This window comes from Apteryx mantelli, chromosome 3 (genome assembly GCF_036417845.1).
Source record: "Apteryx mantelli isolate bAptMan1 chromosome 3, bAptMan1.hap1, whole genome shotgun sequence".
Taxonomy (NCBI): domain Eukaryota; kingdom Metazoa; phylum Chordata; class Aves; order Apterygiformes; family Apterygidae; genus Apteryx; species Apteryx mantelli.
Window position 1 is genome coordinate 138,478,873 of NC_089980.1, and position 12,549 is coordinate 138,491,421.

A 12,549-nucleotide genomic window follows, 5' to 3' on the forward strand; every position below is an offset into this window, starting at 1 on the left:
GCCAGCGGTGGGGACGGACCGCAGCTCGGAGCTGCCGGAGAGGCTCCGCATCAGCCTCCGACCGCGCTGCAAGGAGGCCGCTCCGATACCTGGAAGGATCCCGCTGCTTCGCCCGCTGCGCCCCGTGCGTCTTCGCCCGAGCCTCAGGCCCGCAGCTCTGACGCCGAGGAGCCGAGAGGCAACCTCAGCTGCTTCTCCGGAGAAGTAATTGCTTGCGCGCGGTAATTAATACCCCGAGGAGAGAGGCGAAGCCGCAGCTCTCTGGAGTGCTCGGGGCTGGTCCTGCTGCGGCTGAAGAGGAACCGCGCGGGGGCTCGTGCTGCCCGGCCCCGGCCAAGCTCTCCTCCCGCTCGCAGGGACACGGCCACGTGTGCAGCCCTGTCGTCCGGCAGCCATGCGGATGCGCTGCAGCGGTCCGTGCCCACCAGCCTGATTGACACGTCTATCCTAGGTTAACCGCCACCAAGGCCAGGGATGCGACACCTCAGCCACCCACCACGGCAGCCCAAGCCAGTGTGCCCGGTCCCGGGCAGGAGTCAGCCTGGAGCAGGACCATCCCTGGGGCAGTCTGGATGGGCCCTGCTTGGGCAAGCTTAACAGCAGAGCTGTGAAACCACGCCGGGTCATTTGGGCTTTGAGGCCAAAAAAAGGTCCCCCGGCACCGGGTAGTGACCTAGGGCAGGTGCAGCCTCAGCTCGGGGGCGGGTTGGTTCCCCGGGCACCACCTGGGCGTGCTGCAGGCTACGAGCCTCGAGCGGCAGCGAGCGGCAGACCCGGCAGCGGCCGCGGGCTGCCGCCGGCCCTGCGGCGGGATGTCGGGGACGCATGGGGACGGTCACACATCGCACAGGCAACTCGCCAGGCCAGAAATCCTCCCGGCCTCCCCGCCTGCCGGCTCTGAGTGCTGCGAGCCGTGCAGCGTGCAAGCATGCAGCGCCTCCGGTCGCTCCGCGTGGCTGCTGAGGCTTTCTGATCCCGGAGATCTGCAGAGGTAGCTGCTAGCTGCGTTTTGGGATGTGGAACAAAGTCCTGCTCTCGCTAGGATCTGGATCCCGGAGCCCTCACCATGGGATGGACGCTTCAGCGGCAGCACTCGCTCTTCACACGAGGCAGGAAAGGGGGCCTGGATGGCGCCAGCCTCAGGAGGTGGCAGCAGGGCCAGCCGGGGAGCGCGGGGAGCCAGATTTTGGGGGTGCTGATGTGGGGAGGACGGGAGGAAGCGCACGACTGGCACTGATGCTGTGGAGGTGCGTGCACGCAGAGCAAGGATGCAGCTCCTCCTCTTCCTCTGCGCACTTGGGTTCCCCCAACAGTCGGGGCGTGCTGCAGGCCCCGCCGCAGCAAGGTGCATCCCGCCTCGCCTCCCAGGCTGGCTCCTTCCCCGGCTCCCTCAGCCCAGCTCCCCCTCCTGCAGCGCTGATTCACAACCACCATCACCCTCGAGGGCAGTTCTTCACCACCAGCCTCAGCCAGACCCGGCTGGGGAGGAGAGAAATGAGTCAAAGGGCAATTAAACATTAACAGCAGGCAGTCGCGGCGGGAGGACAGCTCACAGGGCTTCCTTTGTTCCAAAGGGGGTTTAATTTATAAAAATAACACAACTTAGAAGGTCACTGGCATCGCTAGACGTGACATGCGTGTGCAATCGCCTCTAAACATCCGGTTAGCTCTGTAAACAGACAGGAAAAACCCCAGCCTGGCAGACAGAGTCACCCGAGGAGCAAACAGCGTTTCTGCAAGGAGAGCCTAGGCACAGCACGGCAGGGCCGGCGAGCCCCTGACCGACAGGAACCGAGGGAGCATTTAAACTACTCCAGGCACTGAGATCTCTCCCTCAAAGTGCACCATTCAGCAGCAGGATTATTTACCCTCCTCAATGGAAAAAAAGTGCAGAAAAGCGGGTTTGAAGCCAGAATCGAGTGGTTTCCTCCGCCAGACAAGCGAGGAGGTTTCCAGTGAGCTCTGGAGTGCTATGAAATGTCCAGAACAAGATGCCCTGTTAGTGCAACTTGCTGCAGCTCCAATGCCTGTCCCGCTGATCTCCCCCAACTCAGCTTTTAATACATCTGGGTGAGGATAAATAAAGCTATTTCAAACATTAACCTTTTGTAGCAACATCTCCCCTTGGCTATTTCTACACCGGAGAAGCAGAAAGTGCTTCCCAGCAGGACAGCTTATTTCAGCCTCCCAGCAACCTGGCACCAGAAACCAGGGAGAGATCGAAATGATGCTGGCTTCAAAGTTCCCTCAGTGCTTGCTGCCAAAAAGGGGGGGAATCTATTATTGATTTCTAATACATTTTGCAAAGGCAATTCAGAAAAGCTGCCTTGAAGTGAAAGAAAATTGCACAGCAGAAAACACTTCTGAATGGGATACATTTGGGGCAGGAGTAGGACACACACACACACACGCACATACACACTCAGTGGCTTTCAATAACTTAGTGTCCTCTCTCTCTCTCACACACACGAACACACACTAAGCAGCCTTCATTTCATAACTTAGTGTCGGGTCCTTCCCTGCCAAGCTCCCACAGCAGCAAGGAAATAAAACGGGGTCCTGCTGAAACTGGGGGAACCTAAAGGGATCTCCTATTTGCTCTCCCGTAGGAACCCGGCGGCTCTGACCTCTCTCGGCGTCGCAATGGCCAGATCTCAAGCCTCCACACACACCACTTCTTGGGGTGACCAGTGACGATCCCCTCGATATCGACATGAATATCCAGAGAAAACAGTGACCGTGTGTTTAGGATGGAGCGACCCGGACCTGCCTGCTGATTAGCGAGGCAGAAATGGACTTGGACTCCTACCTGCAAAGCAGGGTGATGCACCACTGCCGGGAGAAAACAGGGTTGGGAGAAAACATGCCCCCTCCACCGCTTACCTAAACCTGAGAGCGCCAAAAGGCCAAGCAAGCAGGCAGATGGACACGCAGCCTCGCACGGGCACGGGCGGGGGTGCTGCATTTTGGGGGTTGCCGTCTTACCCAGCCCTTCCTAACGCGTTCCCCTCAGGGACGTAGCTCAGCCCTGGGCTCAGCTCCCTTCGAGCAGGTCTGCAGAGCTGGCTGCTACGCGCAACCGCATGCAGATCTGCAGCGTGGGCGAAGCTGGGGAAGACGAGGCTGCCGGGAGGAGGAAGAGCAGAGCTGACAGGAGGGGTGCGCAGCTGCGCCGGGGCCTGACCTACCTCCTCTCGGGCAGCACCTTCACCCTGCCTGCAAACAGCCAGGGCCACCTGCACCCAAGGACATCCACCCACCGGGGCTGGCGGCACCTACCCGCAGCTTGTCGGCACGGGGCGAGGGCCAGGAGAGAGGAAGGAAGCAGCGGCAGGAGACTCCACGCTGGGATCAGGAGGTGGGTGCCCGGGGGAGAGCCCGAGCCCTGCCAAAGCCTGGCCAGAGGGACTGTTTGTGGCACCACGACAGCCCGAAGAGGAAGGGGACAGGCCAGGGAGGAACGGGACACTCCTCCAAGCCTGTTTCCCTCTCTGGAGGTTTCCTCAAACAACCCCCTTTCCTCACACTTCCAAAACCAGTATGGTTGGGTGTCGAGCAGAGGAGGGAGCTGGACCACACCAGCGCTGTGCAGTGCCCGGGCGGCTTTCAGCCCAGGCAGCCTTGCAACGGTGGCTTTAGGATAACCCGGAAGGACTGAAGACCACAGAGCCCTCTGGGGCATCCACCACTGCACAGCGCCAACGGCAATAGGTTTGGGGTCACACGCCGGGCTCAGGGCCTGGGCACAGCCCCCTCGTCCCACCCTGGGAGTCAGCCTTTGGCTGAGCCAAAGCTGAGCCTTGGCCCATATCCCTTCATCCATGTCCATCCCACAGAGCCTTGCGACCAAACTGGCTCTGCCGTTACTGCATCCGCTGGAAGGGAAAGCAACAGGCAGGTCTGGCTGAGGACAAAGCTTCTGATTTGAGGTGGCTAACGGAGAAGCCCCCCGCGAAGGCCACGATACAGCCGCAGCCCCAAGCCCCCCGGGGCGTGCACGGTGTGAAGAGCAAACCCTGCGAGGGCTGGCCGCCTTGCGAGGCCTCACCCAGAGTGAGAGCCAGCCCCAGGGCTGATGCAGTCAGGCGGGCGATGGCCACAGAGTGAGGGGAGCGCGTGCACGGGGTTGTCGCAGGCAGCTCTCGCTCTGGCCATCCGCAGTGAGAAGCGGCAGGTCAGGGACGTGTGACTGAACCCTTCCAGGGCTGGAAGATCCCACCCAGGAGGTGTAACCCGGCCGAGAAGGCTGGAAACTTTCAGCAGTGCCGCGTTGCTTACGCTAACCACGACCCGAGGTCCCTCTCCCCTCCCCAGTGCTCTGCCCCCTTGGCGGCACATCCCAAGCGCACTGGGGTCGGATGCTGTCCTGCTCCCAGGGCCGGTGCTGGGAGCGTCTGCGTCCACGCCAGCAGGAGGGCTGAGGAGGAGAGAGGCGCCCCACGGACATGCGACTGCCTGGGAGCTAGCGGGGAGGAGGGGAAAGTTTCCAGCTTTAGGCAGCTCCTTTCCCTACTTGATGTTTTTGAGAAGCGCGGTCCGGGCGTTCACCACCGCTTTGAAGGCGTCCTCGCTGCCGGGAGCCACGCACTTATCGGGGTGGAGCAGCACCGCCAGCTTCCGGTAGGCTTTGTTCACCTCGTCCCTAGGAGACAAGACAACAGTGAGGGGACCCAAGGAGCAGGCAGCCCGGCTCAGCCTTGTCCTGCCGCGAGAGCAGAGCAGGGCCAGGAACGGTGCTCAACACCCCTGCGCAGATGCTTTTGGACCCTTCCCTCACCGGTGCGGAGGGTTTCCAGGCTCGTGAAGAGTTAAAGCGAAGCGCACAGGGCACTTCTCAGCACGGCGCGAGCACAGGAGGGGGGAGAAGCCCTCTCAGGGCAGATTCACCCTCTCCACCGCGGCCCTGCAGGCACGAACGGCACACACGTGCCCGCGACACGTGCCTCGGCGCGCAGCGTCTCTGGCACTACGAGAGGAGAAAGCCGGGAGACAGCGTGGGGGCACACGCACCCTGACTCAGCTTCGCATCACACCGCCTACGCGCTGCGGGCAAAGGCATCGCACATCACTTCAGCCCTCTAAGCCCTGGGTGTCTAGTGCAAGGCAGACACCTCGGCTCCAGCTACGGGCCACGGAGAGAGAGCGGCGTCTCCGGAGGGAGACGAGTCTGTCTGCGCTGGTGATCTCAGCGCAAACTACTCTGCAGAGCTGCTGATCTCTCCCCACGGATGAGAAGAGGCTGGAGGGAGGAACACCTACAAGGAAGGATGTATGAATCCTGGACAACGTACGTTATCCAAAGATCTGCTCTCCAGGTCCTCCAACATAGGTATTTCTCGTGTTTCAGGGAGACAAAAGAGAGGGACAGCTTTGGGGGTTTGTTTCAGCTGCCCAAGTCATACGGCAGAACTGGGAGATTCCAACCTCTTACCCAAATTCCACCCAGCTAGCGGTCCTCTGAGGAGAACAAGGGAAAGTTCCTCTTGTGGGAGTACCGCTTCCAGGTGGAAGAACTGCAACATCGATCCCTTTTGGGTAACGTGGGCAGCAGCCTTATGGCAGCCTAAAAGCTTCTCCAGACCTGGAGAGCAAGGAGGACAGAGCTGCTCCTAGCACATCTGGCAGCGAGTGACCAGAGATGGCTCAGCCTGGAGGAAGGACACGTGGCTGGGCAGCTGGCAAGGCTGAAGATCTCAAATTCATCACTTCTCCCTCGCCTTAAGCCTGGCTTCTCTGTTAAAAGGGGAATGCAGTGCTCCGGACAGAGGGTTTCTTTAGCATTGCCTCAGTTTTGTGGCTAGGTACAAACAGCTTGTGCCTGGCCGATAAAACCAAGGTGAGTTTATCAGTGAGCAGATTACTGAAAGATCACAGACGCGACCAGCCTGCAGCTGCAGGATCAGACAGTTTATGGATAGTCCGGTGAACGCTGAAGACCCCCTCACCTTGTGGCTCCGGGTTTGACCCCCAGTATGTCCCAGCTGTCCTTGCTGTTGCGGATCCTGCGAATGGCATCCGCCTGCTCTTTGGTGAAGCCAACTCCCACGCTGGAAGGGGGACGCTTCCCGCCGTTGTCACACAGGTCGATGATGGCGGAGTAGAAGGTCTGCGGACGCAGGGAGGAGTTAGTGAGAAGGAACCGTCACCGAACCAGAGGCAGTGACAGTGTCCCGAGTCCCCACCGCCCTCACTGACTGCTGGCTCATCGTCGGACGCAAGGGGGAGCGTTTGCACAACTGCTGAACGTCCGCAGTCCCTTCCCCACTGCCTGGGGTCACGGGGGGCTGGGATCCCCAAGGTAAGGGGAGATCTGGTCCAGGCTGGGACAACGGGACAGGCTGAGGGAGAAGCCAGGCTATCCTCGAGTGGCTCTGTGCTCATCTCACATCCACTTCAGCTCAGTGCTGGACTTGAAGAGGTGAGGCGGGCATCTCGGCACCGCGTTCCCAGCGGAGCGAGGGGGATCGTCAGCTCTGAGCAACGCAAAGCTAGGCCAGCTCGGGACCGGGAGGACTAGCACTAACCTGGAGCTAAAAAGTTACACTTTCTCAGCGTGGTGTTTCGCTAGGGAGACACCTTTGAGACAGGTGGCCAACAGGTTTTGTGGAATCCGGGCAGTTCAGAGGATATTCTGCCATCAAACTCCGGCTCAGTATGGTGTCTCTACCCTCATCACCTTCATCCCAAGTTACCTGGAACATCTCGTTGATCCCTTCTCCCGTTTGTGCTGAAGTCTCAAAATAAAGAAAGCCCCGGCTCTCTGCCCAGAGCCGCCCCTCGCTCTCATCCACGCTGCGGTGCTTGGCGCAGTCGATCTAGACCGGGATAAAAAGGAGAGCTCAGAGCGCAGCCCGGGTCTGCAGCGACAGCTGGAGGAACGCAGCTCCAGGGTGACTGCCTAACAGCAGGTGAGGGGCCTGCTTGGAGCAGCTGTTTGTTTCTCCTAAAGGAACGGAGGCAGCATGGAATGAAAGCACAGAGGATACAAGTGAAAAGGCCTTTGAAAGTCCGTCTAGTCCAGGGGCAGCGTTGGCTCTATCGGATCCCTTCCTAATTCATGTGTGGCTACAGCGTTCTCAAAATCCTGCTGAGATGTGGTCTCCAGTCCTCCTCAAACACAGGTCTGGCTCTTAGAAAGCCTAGCTTATTACCTAACAACACTTCTTTTGCTGCAGCTCAATAGCTTGGGCTTAAATTGGGAACACAACGAGCACAGAGCGCCTGAGATCAGGGTTGTGCCACAGCCCAGCTCCTCGGCATGGCCTACCTTGTTCGCACAGACGACGAAGACAACGTTCTCCATATTCCCGTGGGGGCCCAGCTCCTGCTTCATCTCGGCCAGCCACGCATCCAGCGCGTCAAAAGAATCCTTTTGCCCGACGTCGTAGACCAGGATGACCCCCTGCGTGTCCTTGTAGAACTCGTTCCTCACCTGCCAGGACAAACGCGGGGTGCTGGCACCGGCGACAGCCGGGCTGAGAGCACACAGCCTGGCCCCAGAAACCGGCCCTCAAGGGATCGGGCACAGAGATCATCGTTGCCTCACACCTGTGACAAAAAGCTCGTCTCCGCACACGCAAAGGAGCGGAGAGGCCCAGCGGCAGGCAGGGAACCCCAAGAACCCGGCCAGAGAAAGAGCCCCTGCCCTGGTCCCCCCAGGGCTGTCCCGGGAGAGCCAGCGCTCCCGAGGGCCAGGGGTGACACCCATCGCCACAAGTCAGCGGGAGAGGGTCTCCCCCCGATCCGCTCACAGACTGAAGGGGGTTACTGCCTGGGGCTATGGGATCGTTACGGGATGCAGGGGGAAGAGCACTTTGGCACTGTGCAGGACTTATTACGGGATACTAAGGAGAGGAACCAAAGGCGGGGAAGAGTGGAACCAAGGTGGTTTGGGGAGGAACAAGTGTGAGAAAACAGCAGGATAAGGGGATAAAAGGGGCTGGCTGCACGCTTGTCCGGCCATGCCCTGCGCCTGAGCAGCGCAGTCTGTCCTGTCTTCTCGTTAAACTCCACTTCTAACTGTTTTCCTGGGCGAGGGCCTCGCTGTTCTGTGTGCGTGCATGTGTGGGGGTCTGAGTTGGACCCCGGTCACAGGGGCCTGTGCGCCTGGGGTGCCAGCGACTGGAGAGACCGTAAGGTCTGGGGGACGCGTGCGCGTGCGTCTCTGTGAGGCAGCTGGGGAGAGATCCATGGCCAAGTACTGTGCGTCTGAAGCTCCTAAGAAATGTGTTCAGAAGTTTGCCACCCTCAACCCCAACTTCAGACAGAGCTGTGGAAAGCTGACGGGTGCCAAACGCTTCTGACAGGGGCAGGCTGAGGGCAGCGCTGCAGCCCGCCGCCAAGAGCCGGCTCTGCCTTACCTCGTAGAAGAACGGGTGCCCCGCCATGTCAAAGATGTTCACTTTGATCTCTCGGTCTCTGACCTGCACTCTGAAAGGAGAGGTGGGAAACGCTCAAGAAGGCTCCACCTCGGCCCTCGCACAGGCTGTGCCCCCCCCCCAGGAACACCCCTCGTCTCTGCTCACCCTTTGCAGAGAAAGAGCTGGGTGATCAGAGCCAGAAAATCAGAAAGAAGTTGCAAGTGCTGGGGTTTAATGGCCAGAAAGCTGCCCCTCGAGCCAATCGGACAGGGAGCGCAGCACCAGCTCTGGATTCAACGTGGCAGTGGGGAGCTACACCACACAGAAGGTGGTGAAATGCGGATGATGTGACTGTTGTGGAAGCTGAGCGGCCTCGGCAGAACCTGCCTGCACATCTCTGCCACGCGCTCCTCGGCACGCCTGGCTCGGGGGCGCGCGGTTGCCCAGGGGCAGCAGGACGGAGGACGGCCTCGCTGCACGTCTTCCCTCCGCCCCTGCGGGGCCAGTGCCTGCCGCAGCAGACCCACGCCTGCCGCCTGCGGCCACGCGGCTCGCCCCGCTCCCCCTGCGATCGCGGCTTCTCACTACAGCGGTACTCACTTCGTGACGCCATAGTCGATGCCGATAGTCGCCAGGTATTTGGGAACAAACCTCTTCTCGCAGTAGCGCTTTATAATGCAGCTCTGGAAGAGAGGGAGAGCCTGAACAGGAGAGTCTGAACTGCGCTGTGGGACTGGGGTTCACATTAATACTGAATTTGCCGACAGCCCCTGACCTGCTGGATAGCTGCAGAGACATTAACTCTGCCCTTAGTCCTTAAACCAAGAGATCAACCCATCCACCTTTACTGAGAACAGTTTTCTTCCTGCCAGAGAGGAAAAACAGGATCCCAGGCCCTGCCTGTTTATTATTCCTTGTCTGTTTGGGCGAGGAGGCTCAGAGCCCTGGGCCTGACCTGCAGGACAAATCCCACCACAGAGCTGAGGATTGTGCTCAAGTGACCGAGATGGGGGGACATCAGAGGTGGAGACAAGGACAAACTGAATTAGGGCACAGGGCTACGTGCAGCACTGTGAGTCACCGCACGGACAGCTCTGCGGTGCACCTAAGGGAAGACCGCGCAGTCCAGGCTTTTCTTACCTCACAAACTTCCACAGAGCCAGACAGAGGCACATTCACTGTGCTTGTTACAATGGAGATTCCAGAATTTAAAGCTCGTCTTTGGAGATCAGAGGGGTGTGCCAAGAAACTCTGGTTTATTCCCCTACGGAAAACACCTAGCCTGGGCATGCTGCTTATTCAGGGGCCTGATTGGAGTCAGTTCCCAAAGGGCTATGAAGAACATTTCAGCAATCTGGGGGGAGTGTATAAGAAATGCCTGTGAGGTCGTGCCAGGTCCCTCCAGCCTGTTGTGCCTCTGACCACAGCAGAGGAGATGCTCTTTAGGGAGAGCAAGGGAGCTGGCTGCTATCTGCCGTTCAGATAGATAAATGTCACACGGATGAACGTCACCTGCCACCTCTTTGCCCACTCACTCAGTTTTGCAAGATCCTTCTGGAGTTCCTCACCGCCAGTGAGGCATTTGTCTGCCCCACGGGAGCCTTCCTGGTACCAGCAGTTTAAAGGACTGGATTTATTTAGCAAACAAAAACGGCAGCTCTTTAGAGCGGAATCTGGCTGGGAGGAGAAATGCTGCCCGGGGGAACAGCTGGGTCATCCACCACAGCGGGAGTAAGGAAGGCGGGCTCCTGATGAGACCCTGACTAAGGCCAAAGCTGAGGCGTTAGGAGCGAGCGACTCAGACACCTCCTAGGCGCCCTTGAGGAAGGCCCTAGGGCCTGGAGCAGGGACAGGCCTCGAGAGCGGGTGAGGCCTCCAGCGGGGACGGGCCCCCACCCTCCCGCCGGGGCGGCACAGCACTCCTGGCCCCACTGGGGTCCCTCCAGGGCCGCCGGCTCCGGTAGCGCGGGGGGGGGAAGAGGGAGCCCCGCTAACAACGGCCGCCTCGCTGCCCGCCATGACACCAGCCAGGAAACCCCACCCCGGACCGCTCCGAGCCCGCCCCCCGACCAATCAAAGCGCGCTCCAAGGACAAGTCCCGCCCCCGACGCTGTCAATCACGCCGCCACGCCCCTCCCCATTGGATGAGTGGTGTGAGGCGCGCACCAATCGCCCGCCGCTCACCACACAGCGCCCGCGACTCGCGCGTGAAGCCGATTGGCTCCCGCGCCGCCGCAGTCCCGCGCGTCGACCAATCAGCGGCCTCGCTGCCAGCGCGGCCGTCGCTGCCGAGCTCCCGATTGAGCCGCCGGGCTGTCAGTCAGCGCCCGCCCGCCAATCCCGCTGCCGCCCGCCGCCGCCTCACCTTGCCCACCTCCGCGTTGCCCATGGAGATGACTTTGATCCGCAGCGACTTGCGCGTCTCCTTCCGCTTCGGCACATTCGCCTCCATGGCGGGCCGGGACGAGCCCGCCCGCCGCCGCCGGGGCGGCACGGAGGGCCGGGACCGCCGCACCGCCGCGCCGCGCCGCGCTCGCGCGAGGCTTTCGAATTGTCGCGAGACCTCGCGAGCCGGCGGCACCCGCCTTCCCCTGACAGGCGGGGCGAGGGCGGGGGCGGGGCCAACGGGGCGGGTCTAACGGCCGTAACGGTTACCCGGCGGGGGGAGGGGCGGTGGTGGGCGCTGAGGGCCGGACGCCTGGGCCCCTCCCTGCCCTGTGGGGGGGGGGCTGGCAGCGGGAGCAGGTGCTGTGAGGGTTTGCATGGCCCAGGAGCGGTGCAGATAGAGCGGGAAGGCCCCGGATTACATCTCCCGTCCCCTCTGCCGTCGAGATGTTCCCCCCCAGCCCGGGAGCCCCTCGTCCTCTCGCGTCGGCCATGACCCCGGCCATAACCCCGTGGGGTCGCGCATGGGCTGGGGAGGTTGGGCCGGCCGCAGCTCGTGACCCTTCTGCAGGGGGTTGGTGGCAAGAGACTGGTTTGGTCTCGGTGAGGAGCTCTTGGGATCGCTGTTGGATTGGTTCCCCAGGGGAAATAATCTCTCCTCCTGGAGGGGCCTCTCACGGAAACGTTTTCTTCCGTTCTCCAGGGAAGAACGATGCCGATTGCTGAGACGGGAAGCGCAGTGCCTGACGCTAGGCGGCACCAGAACTGGGAACAGGTCTCGGCACCCTGCTTCATGGCCCACCAGGCCTGGATTGGGGTGCCCAGGCCAGTGCACCCGGCCGTCCCCAGGGGCCCTTGTTGCACATAACATCTTTAATTGCTCCTCGTTGTCTGCTGAGGACCTGGCAAGAAGGAGCAATCTTTGCATCACACCTGGAAGCAAACCCCGAGGCCCCGGGAGGGGGATGCGGCAGCTCTGTGGCCTCCCCTTCACCTAGCCTGGATGAGGACTGTGAGCCAGGAGAGCCCACAGATGCTGACAGGGACGTGTCCCCCCAGGGAGGTGGTTCATAAGGAGCCATTGCTGGCGTTTGAGTCCCCCTTCCCAGGTCCGGTCACGGCTGTGTCTTGCGGAGGAGATCCCCATGCAGGGCCCACGTGGTTTGGGCATCTCTCTGGGGACTCACCGTCAGGATAGAGATGCACGTGGAAGGGGTTTTTCTCTGGCCAGGATGCCCTGAGCTTATTGATCCCGCAACCCCCGTCAGCATCCTGCTGGGAGCAGCTGTCTGGCTGGCAAGAGGCCCTGTCTGGAGTTGGGGATGGCAGAGCACTTCCACGGAAAGGCGGGGAAGGTGATTTTGATCTCACACTCATTCCTACCCGCATCCTCATGTGCGCCCACATGTGGGTGCTGGGGCTATTGCCAGGGTCACTAATGTGCCACGCGGATGAGGGATGCTGGCTGCTGAGTCCCCGCAGCATCTCCTGGCTTCCTCCTGCCTGGTGGCGAGGAGCTGCTTTTGACAGGTCTGTTATGTGCTGTTTGGGATCTTCTGCCTCATTATCTCATCTCATAAATCTTCACCAGAAGTCCCAAGTCTCTGCGTACTTCTGTTTCCCATCTCTGGGTGTTTTACGGCTCCAGCTCTGTCCTTCATCTTCTTGTCACCTTATCTTTAGCTCTTCATCTTCCTGCTGTCTAGTCGTCTGCTGAAACCAGGCACACGATGCTCTGTGGCCATTAAAGCCGGTTGCTTTAACCCTTCCTCTGCTCTTCTGCATCCACGTGCAGACGTTTCCG

General features: G+C 60.6%; 1 protein-coding gene across 2 annotated transcripts; it reads right to left on the reverse strand.

The window, feature by feature from the left end:
• Positions 1–1,558: 1,558 nt before the first annotated feature.
• Positions 1,559–10,866, reverse strand: DNAJC27 (DnaJ heat shock protein family (Hsp40) member C27). Of its 2 annotated transcripts, none has more exons than XM_067294469.1 (7): positions 10,726–10,866; positions 8,961–9,043; positions 8,361–8,430; positions 7,268–7,432; positions 6,693–6,815; positions 5,946–6,106; positions 1,559–4,642 (listed from the first exon to the last, which is right to left on the reverse strand). In XM_067294469.1, exons 1-7 carry the CDS (start codon positions 10,810–10,812, stop codon positions 4,510–4,512), a joined length of 822 nt encoding a protein of 273 aa, XP_067150570.1. In that variant the 5' UTR covers positions 10,813–10,866; the 3' UTR covers positions 1,559–4,509. The 2 variants fall into 2 exon arrangements, with proteins under 2 accessions (XP_067150570.1, XP_067150569.1); XM_067294468.1 differs by lacking the exon at positions 10,726–10,866 and adding an exon at positions 9,501–10,167.
• Positions 10,867–12,549: the final 1,683 nt, after the last annotated feature.